Source organism: Schistocerca nitens, chromosome 9, assembly GCF_023898315.1.
Source record: "Schistocerca nitens isolate TAMUIC-IGC-003100 chromosome 9, iqSchNite1.1, whole genome shotgun sequence".
NCBI classification, from domain to species: domain Eukaryota; kingdom Metazoa; phylum Arthropoda; class Insecta; order Orthoptera; family Acrididae; genus Schistocerca; species Schistocerca nitens.
The window spans coordinates 425,994,336-426,013,244 of NC_064622.1; the positions used below are offsets into that span (position 1 = coordinate 425,994,336).

Below are 18,909 nucleotides of genomic sequence, written 5' to 3' on the forward strand. Positions count from 1 at the left end.
TCGCTTTGCCGTTCGTTATTCCTCCTATCCCAGATTCCTTGTCTAGATTGACCCTGCTCCCTGACGTTCTGGTTTCCGTGTCTTTGGTTTCCATAACCTTGAATAGCGTAACCTTGACTTCCGTAACCCTGGTTTCCTAACTGGCCAGTGCGATTATGCGATCTGTTGTCGTCTTCCCTTCCTGGCCCGTGGTATTTGTTACTTTGCCCCTTCTTCCTGTCCTTTGCGTCTTGTTTATCAAAGACTACTTCGAGTTCGCGCAATAGACTCTTGAATGCTTCTATGTCAGATCCACACTTCCCGACAAGTGTCTGTTGGTACCTAACTGGCAATTTGGAAAAGCAAAATTTAATGATTTCTCCGTTGCTATATGGACTATCTAAAAATTGATTCATCAAGAAATTTGGTTGCGCTCCTATGCACGGACACTTCCAGTTCAGAACAAAATATTATTTCCTCTTTAATCTTGTCTTGCGTTTCCTTTGACCAGTAGGTCCGCAGGAATGCACCAACAAATTCCTGATAAGTCCGACACGTCACTGACACACCCCGCATCATTTCCGCGGCTTGGCCTTCGATGTGTCCACACATGAATTCTAATTTTGCCTGGGTTGGCCATGATGCCGGTAATGAATTTGTAAACTGCATCACCCAGCTCTTCGGATGCTCTTCTGGAATTTTAGTATCGACAGGAAGTGATTGTGATCAAAATCCTGTCTGATCCTCGCACTGGTGTTGTCACTCGTTTCCGATACTTGCACGTCTGCTGAGTGTCCTGTTCTATGTTGCTGATAACTGTGATGTGCAACCTCTGTATCACAGTGGAAGTCGCTGCAGTCTGGAACCGCAAGACCGCTACGGTCGCAGGTTCGAATCCTGCCTCGGGCATGGATGTTTGTGATGTCCTTAGGTTAGTTAGGTTTAACTAGTTCTAAGTTCTAGGGGACTAATGACCTCAGCAGTTGAGTCCCATAGTGCTCAGAGCCATTTGAACCACAGTGGAAGTGGCACTCAGAATTCACTCTCCTAAGTGGGCTATAATTATTGGAGCTATTACTCGCTGTTTCTGCGTGTGCATCGTTAGTTCCGCACTCGGTCAATGGGCTAGAGCACGGCGGGCTTTTTCTCGGAGACACAATTCTTTGTACTCCATCATTGGTATCCGAACGCGCAGTGCTCATGTGCCCGTTTTGCTCTAGTTTTGCTATCCGACTCTCTACTTCTTCCATTCGTTTCGTGGTGTTCGCAACCGCGATATTACCTTGAGTTTTTAAGAATGCTAGGGATTTTGAGTGGGATTGTGTTGTACGTCGCAAGCGCCCTGCGAGTTTAGAAGTTGCTTCCGCGACTTTCATTGCCCCTATTGCTGCCGTTTTGGCCAGGCCTGCTACTTTTTGTGCAGCCATTGACATTTGTTTTACTTCTCCACATTCTTTCTTTATTGTTAGTAATTCTCCACGAATTTCCCCTATATGGGAAATTATTGCCTCAGTGTCCTTCTTACGCTGTTCGTCAGCTTCTTCCTTCTCCTTCTTACGTTGTTTCTTCTCTTCTTCCTTCTCCCTCTTACGCTGTTCGTCAGCTTCTTCCTTCTCCTTCTTACATTGTTTCTCCTCTTCTTCCTTCTCCCTCTTACGCTGTTCGTCAGCTTCTTCCTTCTCCTTCTTACGTTGTTTCTCCTCTTCTTCGTTCTCCCTCTTACGCTGTTCGTCAGCTTCTTCCTTCTCCTTCTTACGTTGTTTCTCCTCTTCTTCCTTCTCCCTCTTACGCTGTTCGTCAGCTTCTTCCTTCTCCTTCTTACGCTGTTCGTCAGCTTCTTCTGTCATTGATCGTAGGAAGCTCAGTATTGGGTTACGTCATCTTTTTGATCCTCTTCAAACGTGGGAGATGTAACTCTGGACACCTGGGCGCTAGAGCTCTGACGTGGCCGAGCTAGCCCCTGTCTGCTCTCGTTCGTTTAATTATAAACTTCTGCTACCGTCTCGACCTGTGTGCCTGTCTCTGTTTCATCCTCTACTTCACTATCATAATCACGGCCGCAACGCTGCTCTGAGATCGCGTCCAAATAACCTTCCTCATCAATGACCCTGGCGTCATGTCCTGCTAAAAATGTGCCCATCTCATCTCCGAACCTATTCCCGTCAGTAAACTGCCCCTTATCCATTATGCTATCCTCATTTGTTTTAGCTTCGCTCGATAATAGTCGTGCCTTACTTCTCGTTATCATTCATGAAAACCAAAGTTATCTAAAATGCACAATAAAATTAATCTACTCCATATATTTTTACACATAAACGTAAAATTTCAACAACGCCGCTCCAACGCTGTAATTATACGCACGATTTGTTGTGGTACAGAAACCGCACACAAACCCGACAAAGTGTGAAGTGGTACGGACACCACATCAAAGAAACATATAAAACAATGAACAAACAAACAAATATATACACTGAAAACAAAAGCAGTAAACATGCGCCACTACTTAAAAACTAAACGCGGAACTACCAGAAAAAAACTTGGGTATTAATCAATAAAAAAATTAAGCAAAAAAAATTCTCAGTGTCCCTACTACTAATAATACTTGCTTATCAGCGATTCACAGGAAAGATCCTGGCAGGGTCGCCATATTATGCGAGGTGCCGGGGCTAGCAGTGTATTTGACACTAAATTCTTCTTGATGCTCTAAGCCCCCCTATTCTAACTCCGACTGTTGCTGTTGCACAAGGATAAAACAAACACGCGAACTGACTCTAATCAACCCTGCCAGTGGAGTAGAAGAGAGTTTGGCACCTGCAATAATTTAATTTGATAAATAAGTTAAATAAACGAAGGTTTCATTAACATAGTCGGAAATGATGGGTTGCTCTACCGATTAACAGAAAAGTTCTGTCCAAAATAACAATATGATTTATTAAGACTAAACACAAAATAATAAAAAAAACACATGAAATATTTATAATACATCAAATTGGCTCAAATTGGAGACTCATACAAACACTGTAAAGGTGAAGTTGTCCCTAAACTAGATCGTGAGGTTTAAGACAAAGTGGTATGTGGAGCCAATTCCTTGCCACTCAAATCTCAAGAGAGATACACAGCTAACCCAACAGTAATTGCTGCTACTCAAGACAGAACAAAGTTAGAAAAAGATGAACAGGCGCGCTCTGCTGAGCTCTGATTGACTAGGAAAATCCCTATCTGCTGGTGCTGCGGACATACATTACCAAACTGTCTTCTTGACTGCCAGGACACGATCTGGCGTATCGGCGGCGATGGCTGGTTGCTTCGACGTCCTCGACCGAAAGGCGAGAGCCGACTACCTAGAGCACCCGTACAGGCCGAACACACAACATTCCCGCCCCCACGACAGTGGCCGTGGTTAAACGTTCCAATCAGCAACTCGAAAACCGGCGGAAAATTCCACTCCATTGCCGGAGCACTACCATTCCACCAATGGAGATTCTTGGCGCCAATTTCTGTGCTGATTTTGCTACGTCACGGAGCTATGCCCTGAGCAAGCCAATCACAGTTACTATTTTGCAGAAAGCGCGGGAATTTTCCCGCCACAACTGCCTGGGTACACAAGTCATTCCCACGCCTCGCTGGTAGCCCGCCAGAAAGTGTTTTCGCTAAGATTCTGCAAAGTAACGGAACCTCTAGCCCAGCCGCTGCTTCAAACCCCTCCGGGCGTGTCTTTTGACAATGTCGGCGTCTGCAAAGCATTCACTCGACATCCTCACACCCGTCGGCTTAATCCTCTCCAGTTCAACAGAGCCCGCCTGTCACCGGACCATCCGGGTGACGAGAGACGCTGCGTGGGAAGTCCGCGTGTGAAGGAATAGCAACGTTCCACCGCATGCAATTAGAGAGGAGAATCGTAAGATAGAAATATGAGAGGGGGCTCATGCCACCTCTCAAGCTGATGCATTCCACAAGTGAATCAATCATGTCCTACCTAATAATTTTGTTGAACAGTCAAATTCGGAATACTCGCTGTAGTCGGAAACATCATTTAGAAGCTTTTCAATGTATTTCTCTTATAACCCTTTTTTGAAACGAGCCCTAAAGTACAAACAAAAATGAAACTTATCTGACGATGAAAGATTTTAACCCAGAAATACGTTGATATAAATAATTAATATAAGAAAATTTTACTTACATTACCGGTCGCGCGGTCGACTCTGTACACCAAACGGAACGCAGAAAAAAATAAGCTGCAATTATTGCCAATTCCTTGTCACTTCAATTCCAGCAACAGTATACAGTAGATGACTAACAGAGGTCCAACTTGAAGGTAGATGGAACAGCCAGCAGTGTAACAATCAGTAACTAGAATTCACAACAAAACAACGAATTCTGGTTGACTCAGTCAACCGACGCGACCGCTCGACAGTCAACCTGTATTTCCCCAAACATACGAATACTCAGTACAAACAACGCAGCAAGAAACTAAATCCAGCACATACAATAGCAACAAGGATGAGAACGTCTGAACTGAAGCACGAACGATGGTGTCACAGTTGCGAATGAACAACGTCTGCAGAACGTCACGTAGCGAAGGGGCTCCAAGTGCAAGTGGGTTGTCTGGTTGCCGGCGGCCATCTTGTTTCGTGGCAGAAGAGAGTGCCCGTGTTACGGAGACATTGGAGGTGCAGAGGAACTCCCGCGGATAATACCGCACGTCGCATATACGTCGAAATTCAGGGACCAATTAGATCATACGGAGGAACTGAATGTGCTGAGTTAAAAAGAATGAGAGATAAAGCTGAGGAACTTCATGCAATCAGTAAAAGTTGATCTTGGCTAAATATTAGTTCTGATTACAGAATATCAATATTTCTATTACTCCTTACTTCTTTCTTATTAGAACTAATTCCCTCCTATCCCAGTATCCAACAAATCAGAGGCCCCTGTAAATATGAATGTTGCTGGTACTGGATCAAAATCCTGGTCGTCTGTTATCATTTACTGCACCTGTAACCTGAGGCAAGCTCCTTCCAATTTCACCACACGAGATTGCAAGTGTTGTGAAACACAGCGGATTGAGGCAGCTAAAACAGGGGCCACAACTTGGAGACAGGTGCACCCAGTGCGTCCAATCATTGCCGGGAGAACGTCCTCCAAATCTTAGATATGACCCCCAGACAAGCGAAAAGAGTGAACTTTCTTCGTAATCGGCTCCACACAAACTAACGCTGGAACTCCCACTGCCATCCAGTACCACTCAGGAAGAAGTTCAGACCAGTGTCAACAGACGAGGCATTCCGTGTTCCCTCAGAGGTACTTTAAATAGTGGTAAATGCTTCAAACCGGTTTCTAAGAAGTAAGTGGATTGCTGTGCACGCAGTACCCACTTTTCCATTCTGGCAAGCGATTTGTGACCCTGCGACGGTACGTCACCCAAATGGACATTTGGAGAAAGGGAAAGAAGTTTTTGTTATGAGACGTGTGAACCATAAATTATATAAAGACTAAGTACGTCTGCGCGATGTATAACAAATAGTAAAGAATGTAAATTAGTATTATCAAAACACAAATATCGATATAATTAAGAAAGAACAGTTTTTTTTGTATAATCTCTTTGTAACATAGGCCATGAAGATCAGAGACAGCGCTTTTGTGAACGCGTTCTCCTGTTTTTGTTTCGTCTAGCGGTAGGCCGCCATTGTAGCACTGGATGATAATTAACGTAAGTTTTTTCTGTATTTTCGCTCAATATAATAGAAATTGTTATTGGAAAGTATGTATTATTGACTTAGTTGTTACCTGTAATGGTCGCAACGATTAATTCTCATTAACCAAGTTTTTTCAGAAGTTCAGTTGCGGGGGAGCTCTTCTTCCCTAGCAGCATTTGGTCGGCCATTACGCTGACTGTCTTTTATAATTAAAAATTCATGTTGCAATATTAAATTTAAATGCGAAAGACTTCTCAGTTATGAGCTTTCATTAATCTCAAAGTTAAAAAGAGCAGTGATAGATTTCATTTACTAAAGTTCACCGCACTGAATGAGTTCAGTATGTTCCATTTTGTCCTCTTAACGGCAGATGATATTCTCTCCAGTCTTGCCTTGCAAATAATGAACATGAAATATTGAAAATTATTCCATTCAATAAGCTACGCAGTCTCTCAGTTAATCTTTGTGAAATTTGGTACACAAATAACCAGTAGTCCCTGAGACCCATATTAATAATTACAGTTTGCATAAGAATACGTATATTTTCTTTTCTAAATAGCAGCGCTCACGCAAACCATCTATTAGAAGGCGGTGAGTCGCGCGTTGTGTTTAAAAAATATTATATCGTACGTACTTCGGGGCAGCCGATGTCCGTACGAGTGTTATCGCGGTAAAAGTTATAAGAGTCGAGGGACATGAAAGGGAAGCAGTGGTTGGGAAGGGAGTAAGACAGGGTTGTAGCCTCTCCCCGATGTTGTTCAATCTGTATATTGAGCAAGCAGTAAAGGAAACAAAAGAAAAATTCGGAGTAGGTATTAAAATTCATGGAGAAGAAATAAAAACTTTGAGGTTCGCCGATGACATTGTAATTCTGTCAGAGACAGCAAAGGACTTGGAAGAGCAGTTGAATGGAATGGACAGTGTCTTGAAAGGAGGATATAAGATGAACATCAACAAAAGCAAAACAAGGATAATGGAATGTAGTCGAATTAAGTCGGGTGATGCTGAGGGAATTAGATTAGGAAATGAGGCACTTAAAGTAGTAAAGGAGTTTTGCTATTTGGGGAGCAAAATAACTGATGATGGTCGAAGTAGAGAGGATATAAAATGTAGGCTGGCAATGGCAAGGAAAGCGTTTCTGAAGAAGAGAAATTTGTTAACATCCAGTATTGATTTAAGTGTCAGGAAGTCATTTCTGAAAGTATTCGTATGGAGTGTAGCCATGTATGGAAGTGAAACATGGACGATAAATAGTTTGGACAAGAAGAGAATAGAAGCTTTCGAAATGTGGTGCTACAGAAGAATGCTGAAGATTAGATGGGTAGATCACGTAACTAATGAGGAAGTGTTGAATAGGATTGGGGAGAAGAGAAGTTTGTGGCACAACTTGACCAGAAGAAGGGATCGGTTGGTAGGACATGTTCTGAGGCATCAAGGGATCACCAATTTAGTATTGGAGGGCAGCGTGGAGGGTAAAAATCGTAGAGGGAGACCAAGAGATGAATACACTAAGCAGATTCAGAAGGATGTAGGTTGCAGTAGGTACTGGGAGATGAAAAAGCTTGCACAGGATAGAGTAGCATGGAGAGCTGCATCAAACCAGTCTCAGGACTGAAGACCACAACAACAACAACAATAAAAGTCTCATGCTAGCCAACAATATTTAAAGACACCCGAACCAAAATCATAAAATATAACCATAAAAATAAAAATATGTAATTATGCAGTGATAAGTGGCCACATATACAGTTATACCGTGATAACCCGCACTATTTGCTATTCACTGTTGGGCAAAAGTAGACTGGTGAGGACGTGTGAATCGGAAGGCACTGCGACAGAAATCCCAGGCGGAGCTATAGGCTCCAGAGGTAGCAGTGTCACCGTGGACTACACAGCTTCCAGCTGTTTACAGACACTGGCCAATACATCCTGCATCCATACAGAGCAGCCCCTACGTTACAGAGCAGCCCTTATCCATCTTTAAACACAAGAATCGGCTATACCACAAGGCATATATAACTAAGCAAACCAGTCACTGTATGCTATCTAACTACTGATGCTATACTATTTTTGGTTTTGCCAAAACCAAAGACAACTCGCATGATGCAAAAAACACTTAAACTACCGCTCACACGCTGCAAAAATCAATAAAATTAAAAAAAAAAAAAGAAAACCTTATCGCATTGAGTCTTCTGTACGATTCTCTTCAACTGTAGCTTATTTTTCATCGTAACTAATTTGTGCTCTAAATCTTTATCTCTTTCTCAGTGCACCTTGCAGTGCAACATCTGGTTTCGAAATCTCTCACCATGAGGTAATGCAACCGGTATCTTTCGGTGTCTCCAGACCTTTACCAAGAATACGCCTTCTCTTGTGATTTTTGAACAGTATATTCGCTACTACCATCTGATGGTTAATGCGAAACTCTAATAGAATTTCTCCTCTCTCACTTGTACTACAGAGCCTATTTTTTCTTGTAACACCAAGTTCTTTTCCTTCCCCTTAGACAGTGTTCCAATTCACCATGATTAATTATCATCAACCATTACAATACCGTGTTACCTGAGCAATGCGCTCATATACTGTTCCTATCTCTCCATTTTCTTCTTTTGACGACGGCTTATACGAGTATACCTGCACTAATTTTGTTGGCGTTCGCTGTTGTCGGTTCTGACAAGAATAATCCCATCACTGAATTGGTCAACAGAACTGCCTCTCTAGCTTTCCTTCTGATAGGTAACGAATCCTATTCACGTTACACCATTTTCAGCTGCCGCTTTTGATATTACCCATTACTCGTCTGACCATTTATCTTTAGTAATACCCCCCACCCTTCACGCACCACATCGTATCTAGCCTAAGCCTTTGCTTTGCCCTTTTCACACTTTCTCTTCCCTGCGATATCTAGGTTTCTGACATTAAACTTGCCGGCTCGTACAATGTTACACTTTCGTTGATTATTCAGTTTTTTTCCTCATGATTAACTGTTCTTTGGCATTCACCTCCCTGAGATCCGAGTGGAGGACTATCCCGGGATCTTTTGCCATTTTGTAGATCATCTTCACACTTTTTACTTTCAGACCACATTTCCAGTGGATATATATCGTGTGTCTCTAATACAGTGATTTCCATTACCTTCTGAATCTTCTTGCCGTTGATGACAAGGCCACTGACAGAAAGTGGGTGACTCTTTATGCCGCTGATCTTCAATTGTCGTTGCTAATCATATTAATGCAATATCTAATCAGTGGCTGGTTTCCAACTAGAGACGCTTGCATTACTAGCGAAGGACGGTACCTCTTGCCTATGGTGATCCACCAAAAGGATGAGAGTAGAAAACGCACAATGCGTACTTGCAGCGTTAACGTAAGTGTTGTGGGATCTGTGTCTGCCTAAACGGTAATTGTCGGACACGTCCGCATCACATGACGAATGTTGCAGCTGTCGCGTACATGCTCATAAAGGCAGCACACAGGGGCCAGCGCCTTCCGAGTCCGCTCTCCAACGGCACATTGACCAGCCTTTTCCCAAGCCACTGAAACTGATATGTAAACTTAGTGTGCGAGCTTAGGCACCAGTCTGATAATGGCTACTTACAACGATGGTCGAAACGTTACTTTATAAAACAGAAATACGATGCAGTCACACACCCAGAAACCTTTTTTGAAGGACACTGTCACAGTGTTCCCCATGCCGTACGAGGGAAGGCCAACATACATATCTGTCAGCAGTCGAACCTGTTGTAAGGTTTCTATGTACCATTTTAATGAAGCACTATAAAATAATTTCACCTGTCATACAAGTATGTACCTATAAATGTTTTTTTCTATTTCCCTTAAAAAGTCCTGAGTGATACTCTTGTAACCTCTTATCAATTAAAAAAATTGTTGATCTTATGATCTTGACTAGTGATCACATCTCATGTGATGTCAACAAAGGAAACATGTACTACAGACTGAACTATTGGCGTTATGTGACATTTAAATGCAGTCATGAACCACAAATAACTGCAAATGTGAAATGGATGAAACAAAATCTTTAAAGCTTCAGTTTTTCCAAAACATAGATCTTATTCAAAGAAGAAAACTTTATGTGCATAATTACACCATGATTATGTTGTGTCATCAATTAATTTTGTAAGCTGGTAACGCAACAGCTGTAATGAAATACAATACTTTTATGCAAAAAAGTTATGACTACGCAGGCATTAGTCAAGACAAGTGAAGTGTGAGTGTCTCAAGACACTGAGAAGTTTCAGATCAAAGGAACTATACCTACTGTGCTATGAGACCGTATAACCATCATATACCATATATCTCACCAGCTGGCATTCACACGTCAAGACCGGATTTGCATTAAAGTACCCGTGATTTTTAAGGCGTTCTGGGTAGCTTAGAATCGTTCTCTTTTCGGATGATAAAAACTCCTTCCTTTCACGTTAATTGAAACTTATTACCATATCAGACACGTCATACACAACAGGTCTGTAAGAATTTATTAAAATAATTAGGGGATCCGTTAGGATGTACTGATATACCCTGAGGAGAATATCGTGTCTGAATCAGGAAGAAGAAGAGGCTGTTCGGTTTATTTTCGTTCGTCAAGTAGACGCGTGATAAATGAAACGTTACTCACCTGTTGAAATTACGAGAATCGTAATTGCGGTGCCAGTGTTTATTTATATTCGAGCAGTATTGCATACAGTGTCTTAGAAACATAATGGACGGAATCTGTGTCATTTAGAGTCATTCGTGTGACAGACTGTGCTACGGCACAACATGAAACCGTACGCAGTACTGGAAAAAGAAGATAAAATTTTAACGATCGTCCACAGTGGGTTCATTGTTTACACTGCTATAGTTCAGCGGCATAAGGATTTGCAAAGGAAACGGCTATGCTGGAGTTATCACGGAAAAGTCTTCTTAAGTGAGTAAGTTAAACCACAAGAACCGTAAATCTAAATGGATGAATGGAAACTGGATCACAGGTACTCCCGATTTATTCAAAGCGACACTGCACTGTTCCCAAGTGTGAATTCACGACTGTTGAATCGCTTTCATTTGGCGAGACCTATTCAATGAAGAACAGGGTAATGGTTTCGTCAGAAACAATAGCTGTCACTTAATGGAACCCCCTGCAATAGATAGCAGGAGTCAGTCAACTGCAGCAAAGTTTTACAAACAGCTTCATCACGCAGTACCAGCTCAAACTGACCGCTATCGTGCTATTAAAAGTGGCCACGATGGTCATCGACTCGACCCTTGCTGAGTGCCACACAAGCAATTCACTTGTTTTTCCAGAACTCTCTGGCATCACGATTTCGTGGTTTAATGTCGAAGGCCTGTTTTGCAGGAGCATTGTACATGAAACGGCTACGGTATCCATGCAATCCGAAAAGTTTCTCCAACGACTAGAAGGTACATGAACGAGATCGTCAGACCTAGTTCCATATTCTAGTGCCCCATTGAAATTAGCTGTTAATTAACAAGGACAGAATATTAATCGAATGCTGTAGTCAATGTGATCCCTGGAATTACGTAAGACATATTTTTCAGTGTTCGTCACAAAGGAAAAAAAAATTGAAACTTTTACAACCCAAAACGGCCGGCCGCTGTGGCCGAGCGGTTCTACGCGCTTCAGTCCGGAACCGCGCTGCTGCTGCTACGGTGGCAGGTTCGAATCCTGCCTCGGGCATGGCTGTGTGTGATGTCCTTAGGTTAGTTACGTTTAAATAAGTTATAAGTCCAGGGGACTGATGACCTCAGATGTTAAGTCCTATAGTGCTTAGAGCCATTTGAACAATCCACAACGAACTCAAAGGAAATGATGCAGCAGGAGCTGCAGGGCAGGGCAGCGGGCATAAAACCAGCCATACATTTATCAAACGGTTCTCAACGAAACGAAGGACAATCTAAACAATGATTTAAATTTGTTTCTCGCTACTGTGAGTCGAGCGGCTTGGTCAGTATACCATAACGCCTATGGCAGTTCCTGCTATGAAAACTTTCTTTGCTGGAAACGTCTGATAAGTACTCTCGTTGAAACCTTGACAGGTAGGTGAGAAGCAGTGCATTATGGTCACTTACCTTTTTCACTAGTGAAAAATTCGTGCCCTCTAATCTTGAGTAACGTAAGGGATTACTGATCATGTACATCATTACATTTCGATCACAGTGCATTCTACTGTACACAATATTAAACTCGTCAAGTGAAGCAAAAATTTGTAGCATGTCATCTGATATCCTACTGGCTTTGAGCAATGCGTCTGGCTGCTCTCGTTACATACGATTCGTCTTTCCTCCTTCTCGACAGTGACTGAAGGATATTTGTGTGAGAGGACGAGAAAATTACTTTTAGTACATTTAACATCTCTTTATTTCGTTGTGGGTAAATACAGTTGCCGTGCAGCAGTGAGTGTCAGAATGGTTTGCGTGGTCCGCTGGTGGTGGCGGCGTTCCACGCGTGCTGTGATGGGCTGCGCTGATGGTTGCCTCAGTGTGGTCTCAGTGAGAGCTTCCTAGCCTCGCCAGTTTCTGAAACACAAGTCACAAATTCATTTCAACAGAGTTTTTTAGAGTAGAGAATCATTGCAAAGCTTGAAAAACTAGTATGATCAATCGTGCCATCAAGCTGAGCAGGCTGAACTAAAAGCTACAAAATGTGCAACAATAAAGTTTATGACTAAACAGCACACCGTGAGCTCGGAATTGGCAGTAACAAAGTACACCGTATTAGAAAATATAAATACATTCACGAATGGATCACTGAAAATTTTAACAATTAGGAAGCCTGAGAACCTTTAATTATGAAAATAGAAAACGAATTTCACTTTAAAAAAATTATGACAAAAATTACATTTCCTGTAACTGCAAAATCCGACGTTATAGAATAGTGATCAAACTAGAAAGACTCTTCTTGTCAGAGGCACATGCTTTTCGACACAAAATGTCAACAAGTGAATTGGAAGTAAAAGAACTAAGAAATGAGAAAAATTTAAGGACCGAAATAAGTGATGGAATATGTCATCCAAAACCCTATGCAGAAACCTACAGTTCAAACACTAAATCAGAGTTACAATGCGTATCCTAACGGCTCAGCTAAATGGAAGCACAGAGAAAATGGATCCAAACGGTATAACCCATCGGAATCACACATTTTTGAAAAATAAGTTTGCTAGATAGAATTGATAAGGAACTAGGATCGCCAAATTTAAAGGACCGAGATTCAATCAGGGAAGTCAAACACGTGATTTGGAGGAAGAACAGAGGAGGAGCAAAAAAGATACATGGGTGCAGCAACGGGGATACACTCACTTGTTGACGTCAAAGAATATTGGTCTAAAACCACCGCCAACAGGTATCGATTTCGCGTGACCTGGACGGCTCATTCGCGAACGATGAAGAATAAACAAATAGTACAGTAGTAGTATTGCTACAAAAGAAACTAGATTGCCCGCATTTGCTATCTCTTTCTGGTTCTTCCAAGACTTCTTTTTCCATGTGGCGCTTATTTCATTGTTTGTAGTGGTAATCGCCTCTCCAACATTCTTTTCACGTGGTCCATTTCCTTTTATGTTCAATTGGTTGAACGTTTAACTCTTTGCCAATATCTTAGTTTTTATTTTATATAAATTTGTCCATCTTATCATAGTTCTTAGGAACGTTGTTACAGACGCTTGAGTCTTAGTTCTCTAACGTTTATTAATGGCCCAAGTACAATTGCCGTAGAATAGCACAGGAACTGTCATAATTTTATAAAATTTATTATCATTTCTTTTTCCAGCTTATTTTTTAAAGTATGGTTCACTGTACCACATACCCAAATATTAGATTTTACAACTTTTGTTATCAACAACTCCATCTTATAGATACTTGAAACTTAGTGCTTGCTCTATTATCTTGTCATGAATGACAATTTTTAATCTTACATGTTCGACTATTTGGTCTATTATCTTGTCATACATCACAATTTTTGGCCTTACATGTTCGACTCCCCTAAATGCTGTCACTTTTGTCTTGTCGCTAGAGACCTTCATATTATATTCCCGGCACAGTAAGCTTAGTTCGTGGACAGTGGTTTACCGTTCATCTTCTTCATCAAATGTAATTAACTGGTTATCAGCAAATAGACTATGTGTGTTCCGTATGATATTTTGTAAATAGTTTGAACTAAAAATTACTACTTTCTCAAGAGATCGTGAATTTATATATGTGCAGGATGTCCCAGGAGGAATGGTCAATATTTTGGTGTATGACAGGAACTCTCATTTACAGCAAAAAACTTCATATTGACATATGTACAATTCCGAATGCTTTCGCGTAGAAAGGTGATCCACTCATCGGAGTCATATGAACTTACCTCTTTAACTAAACAGCTGACGAGACCGTACGCTCTTTCACAGAAATCAGTTTCACCTGAAACAGAAATGAGACAGTCGAATTACATAGAGGTTGCCATGATTTATAAGAAACGTTTTATTTGCGCGCAGAAACTGACGGAAACAGAGATCCAATTGAAATGGTAATGCACCAAATGAAAATATAAATGAAAATAAAAGATGCACACTACTAGAATATTTATTCAAAAAGTAATGGATATTTCCGGAAGCGAACATGGCTATTCGCTGTAGCGAAGCGTTACCACAGTTTTTTTTTTTTTTAAAATAACATATCTAGAATATTTCTCCACTTAGACATTTCGAACATTTTAGAATTTGTCTTGTCTCCACATATGCTTAATTAAGCCTTCCACATTTCATTACGTAACCTAATGGTTCAACTGGTCCATAATACCGTCCCTGAGTGTTTATCAATAAAATGTTCTTTGAGTTTTGGAACGAGCTGATCGTCCGCACAGGCTAGATCTGTGCTGCAGGGAACGTGGTTAAATATTTCACAGTCGAGTCGGTTCTTAGCAGAATAATTTATACATTATGAATGAAACACACACAACACTGGTATAACATTCTACAATATTTATTATTAGTTACACGAACCTGTAGCACGTACTATACGGGGCGTGGACCATTGATCGAGACCGGGCCAAATATCTCACGAAAAAAGCGCCAAACGAAAAAACTACAAAGAACGAAACTTGTCTAGCTTGAAGGGAGAAACCAGATGGCGCTATGGTTGCCCCGCTAAATGGCGCTGCCATAGGTCAAACGGATGTCAACTGCTTTTTTAAAGTAGGAACCCCCATTTTTATTACATTTTCGTGTAGTACGTAAAGAAATATGAGTGTTTTAGTTGGACCACTTTTTTCGCTTTGTGATAGATGGCGCTGTAATAGTCACAAACATATGGCTCGGAATTTTAGACGAACAGTTGGTAACAGGTAGGTTTTTAAAATTAAAATACAGAACGTAGGTACGTTTGAACATTTTATTTCGGTTGTTCCAATGTGGTACCTGTACCTTTGTGAACTTATCACTTCTGAGAACGCATGCTGTTACAGCGTGATTACCTGTAAATACCACATTAATGCAATAAATGCTCAAAATGATGTCCGTCAATCTCAGTGCATTTGGCAATCCGTGTAACGACGTTCCTCTCAACAGCGAGTAGTTCGTCTTCCGTAATGTTCGCACATGCATTGACAAGGAGCTGACGCATGTTGTTAGGTGTTGTCGGTGGATCACGATAGCAAATATACTTCACCTTTCCCCACAGAAAGAAATCCGGGGATGTCAGATCCGGTGATCGTGCGGGTCATGGTATGGTGCTTCGACGACAAATCCACCTGTCATGAAATATGCTATTCAGTACCGGTTCAACCGCACGCGAGCTATGTGCCGGACATCCATCATGTTGGCAGTACATCGCCATTCTGTCATGCAGTGAAACATCTTGTAGTAACATCGGTAGAACATTACGTTGGAAATCAGCATTTAGATTGCCATCGGTAAAATGGGGGCAATTATCCTTCCTCCCATAATGCCGCACCATACATTAACCCGGCAAGGTCGCTGATGTTCCACTTGTCGCAGCCATCGTGGATTTTCCGTTGCCCAATGGTGAATATTTACGTTACCGCTGTTGTGCATAGAAATATGGTACGGATGCAATCGATGTTGATGTAGCATTCTCAACACCGACGTTTTTGAGATTCCCGATTCTCGCGCAGTTTGTCTGCTACTGATGTGCGGATTAGCCGCGCAGCAGCTAAAACACCTACTTGGGCATCATCATTTGTTGCAGGTCGTGGTTGACATTTCACATGTGGCTGAACACTTCCTGTTTCCTTAATAACGTAACTATCCGGCGAACGGTCCGGACACTTGGATGATGTCGTCCAGGATACCGAGCAGCATACATAGCACATGCCCGTTGGGCATTTTGTTCGCAATAGCCACAGAACAACTCGATATCGACCATTTCCGCAATTGGTCCATTTTATCACGGGTAATGTATCACGAAGCAAATACCGTCCTTACTGGCGTAATGTTACGTGATACCACGTACTAATACGTTTGTGACTATTACAGCGCCATCTGTCACAAAGCGAAAAAAGTGGTCCAACTAAAACATTCATATTTATTTACGTACTAAACGAAAATGTAATAAACATGGGGGTTCCTATTTTAAAAAAGCAGTTGATATCGGTTTGACCTATGGCAGCGCCATCTAGCGGGCCAACCATAGCGCCATCTGGTTTCCCCCTTCAAGCTAGACGAGTTTCGTTCTCTGTAGTTTTTTTGTTTGATGCTTATTTCGTGAGATATTTGGCCCGGTCACTGTCAATGGACCACCCTGTATACGACAGTCTGACACGGCGATACGTATCCGCTTGAAGGAACACCACAGAAATTGAAAACTAAAAAAAAAGGAAACTAGTTTTGCAGACCAGCTGCTTAAGGAAGACTGTAGTTACAAAGTGAAACATGAAGTACTACATCGCATCCATAAAGGAAGGGAGATGAACTATCTTGAAACAAAGGAAATTAATAAACACTTGTCCATCAACACAAGCTTAGTACTGAATGGCCAGAGACAGTTCCCTTACTCGTCAGATACTACTCGTAACCCCATCCAAGCCATGTTGTAAATTATCCCTCTTAATTATATACCCCGTTTCCTTTATTTCAGTTACTACAATTTCTCTCGTTGTGTTCAAAAAATTTTACTTTGTATAATCACAGCTGATTCACTCAGCTGTTTAATATCACCATTATATCCTATCTGTTTTAATTTATGGTGTATTAAAGACAAGATTATTTTCTTCAGCCATACCTTTGGAACATGTCACGAAAGTCTATGGCTCAAATATTTTCTCTATGTACAACTGTTGTTATTTGTCTACAGTTCATTAGTTAATGAGTCACCACTATTTTATCTTAGTTAAATAATTTTACATCGTATTTAGACTGAAATAAGTCCGCTTCTTTTTTTTCTAATTCTAACATTAAAATTTTTCCTCTCTGTAAATGGAGATACTCTGTACATGCTGTAGTTTAAAATGTTTGATTCAACAAAATTTCACTGCACACATATTTATCTTTGTACCTGAAGATAGCTTCACAGCCAAAAACCGGTTCGTCCAACAAATAAGGTTTATTGTAGAATATTACACCAGTGTTGTGAGTGTATCATTTATAGCTTGCTGCTCTGTTAAACAGAAGTCGTAGAATGTCAGCAAACAGTGCTGGAATTAGGGAAACACTGAGCAGATACGAGCAGGTGAAAATTTTCTGTCTTTTGTCAAAAAGAATTTGATACTTGAAAATTTAGTTAGAATGATGTGCCTGAGAGGTCATGGAAGTTCTGGTGATTTATGGAACAAGAGCAAAGTCGTAGTTACCGAAATTATTTACATAGTGGGTAGATTTTATTACATCGTACGTATGTAGGTTGGAATAAAAATATACTGACATTTCGAGGGGTTGCAGTGTTTTCGAGAACAAGTAGAGGCCAGGAACCCACCGCCACAAAAGTTATCCAACTATGCATTTTTTGATGCGGTCTAAGAAAAATTCCCCTCCTGAACCAACCTCTTCATCTCAGAGCAACACTTGCACCCTACGTCCTCAATTATTTGTTGGATGTATTCCAATCTATGGTTCTTTATTCCACGATTCTGCGGAGAACCTCATCATTTCTCATCTTGTCAGTCCACCTAATGTTCGACATCCTTCTGTAACACCACATCCCAAATGCTTTGATTCTTTTCTTTTCCGTTTTTCCCACTGTCCATGATACACTGGCATTCAATACTTTGATCCAAACGTATAGTGTCGGATATTTCTTCTTCGAATAAAGGGCTATGTTTGTAACTAGTAGTCTTCTCTTGACGAAGAATGCTCTCTTTGCCTGTACTAATATGCTTTTTAAGTCCTCCTTTCATCGTCCATCATAAGTTATTTTACATCCAAGCTCGCAGAATTCCTGAACTTTGTCTACATCGTGGTCACCAGTTTTGATGTTTTCTGTTATTTGAGATTAATTTCATCTGTCTTCGCTTTACTCTCAATCCAAATTCTGAAAACATTAGACTTCATACCACTCAAGAAATCCTGTAATTTTTCTTCAATTTCACTGTTTTAAGAATGTCAGCGAATCTTATCGTTGATACCCTTTCACCTTGAATTTTAACTATACTCTTGAATCTTTCTTATTTTATTAGTCGCATTGCTTCTTTGACGTATAAATTGAACTGTTGAGATGAAAAACCACATTCCTGTTATACACACTTCTTAATCCGTTCATTTCGTTGTTGATATTTCAGTCTTATTATTCCCTATGTTCTTGTACGTACAGTATATTACCCGTCTTTCCCTAGTTCTTACTCCTACTTTCCTCAGGTTCCTTGCAACGTTTTACATTGTCGAGCGCTTTGCCTTTGTCGAAAAATCCTATTTTGATTACAGAGTCCATTATCAGGCACAGGATCAGAACTGAGTCTCTAGGGCCTTTACTTCCCCTAAAACCAAAGTGAACGCCATCTAACAGGTCCTCAGTTTTGTTTTCCCCCTTTTCAGCTACAGCTGCTTCTGTAGTGATTCAAGGACAGTTTACGTGCTCCAGAATGAGATTTCCACTCTACAGCGGAGTGTGCGCTCATATGAAACCTCCTGGCAGATTAAAACTGTGTGCCGGACCGAGACTCGAAGTCGGGACCTTTGCCTTCCGTGGGCAAGTGCGCTACCAACTGAGCTACCCAAGCACTACTCAGGGCTTGTCCTCAGAGCTTTACTTCTGCCAGTACCTCTCCTGCGTAGGAGAGCTTCTGTAAAGTT

At 41.2% G+C, this 18,909-nt stretch overlaps 1 protein-coding gene across 1 annotated transcript in view; it reads right to left on the minus strand.

Moving 5' to 3' along the window:
* Positions 1-12,032: 12,032 nt before the first annotated feature.
* LOC126203571 (uncharacterized) overlaps positions 12,033-18,909 on the minus strand; it is a 35,407-nt gene continuing 28,530 nt past the window's right edge. Inside the window, exons 6-7 of the mRNA XM_049937897.1 lie at positions 14,034-14,089; positions 12,033-12,208 (exon numbers count right to left, since the gene is read on the minus strand). Of these exons, the coding sequence (XP_049793854.1) occupies positions 12,179-12,208; positions 14,034-14,089 (86 nt within the window). The 3' untranslated portion in view covers positions 12,033-12,178. The remainder of the gene's footprint in view (positions 12,209-14,033; positions 14,090-18,909) is intronic.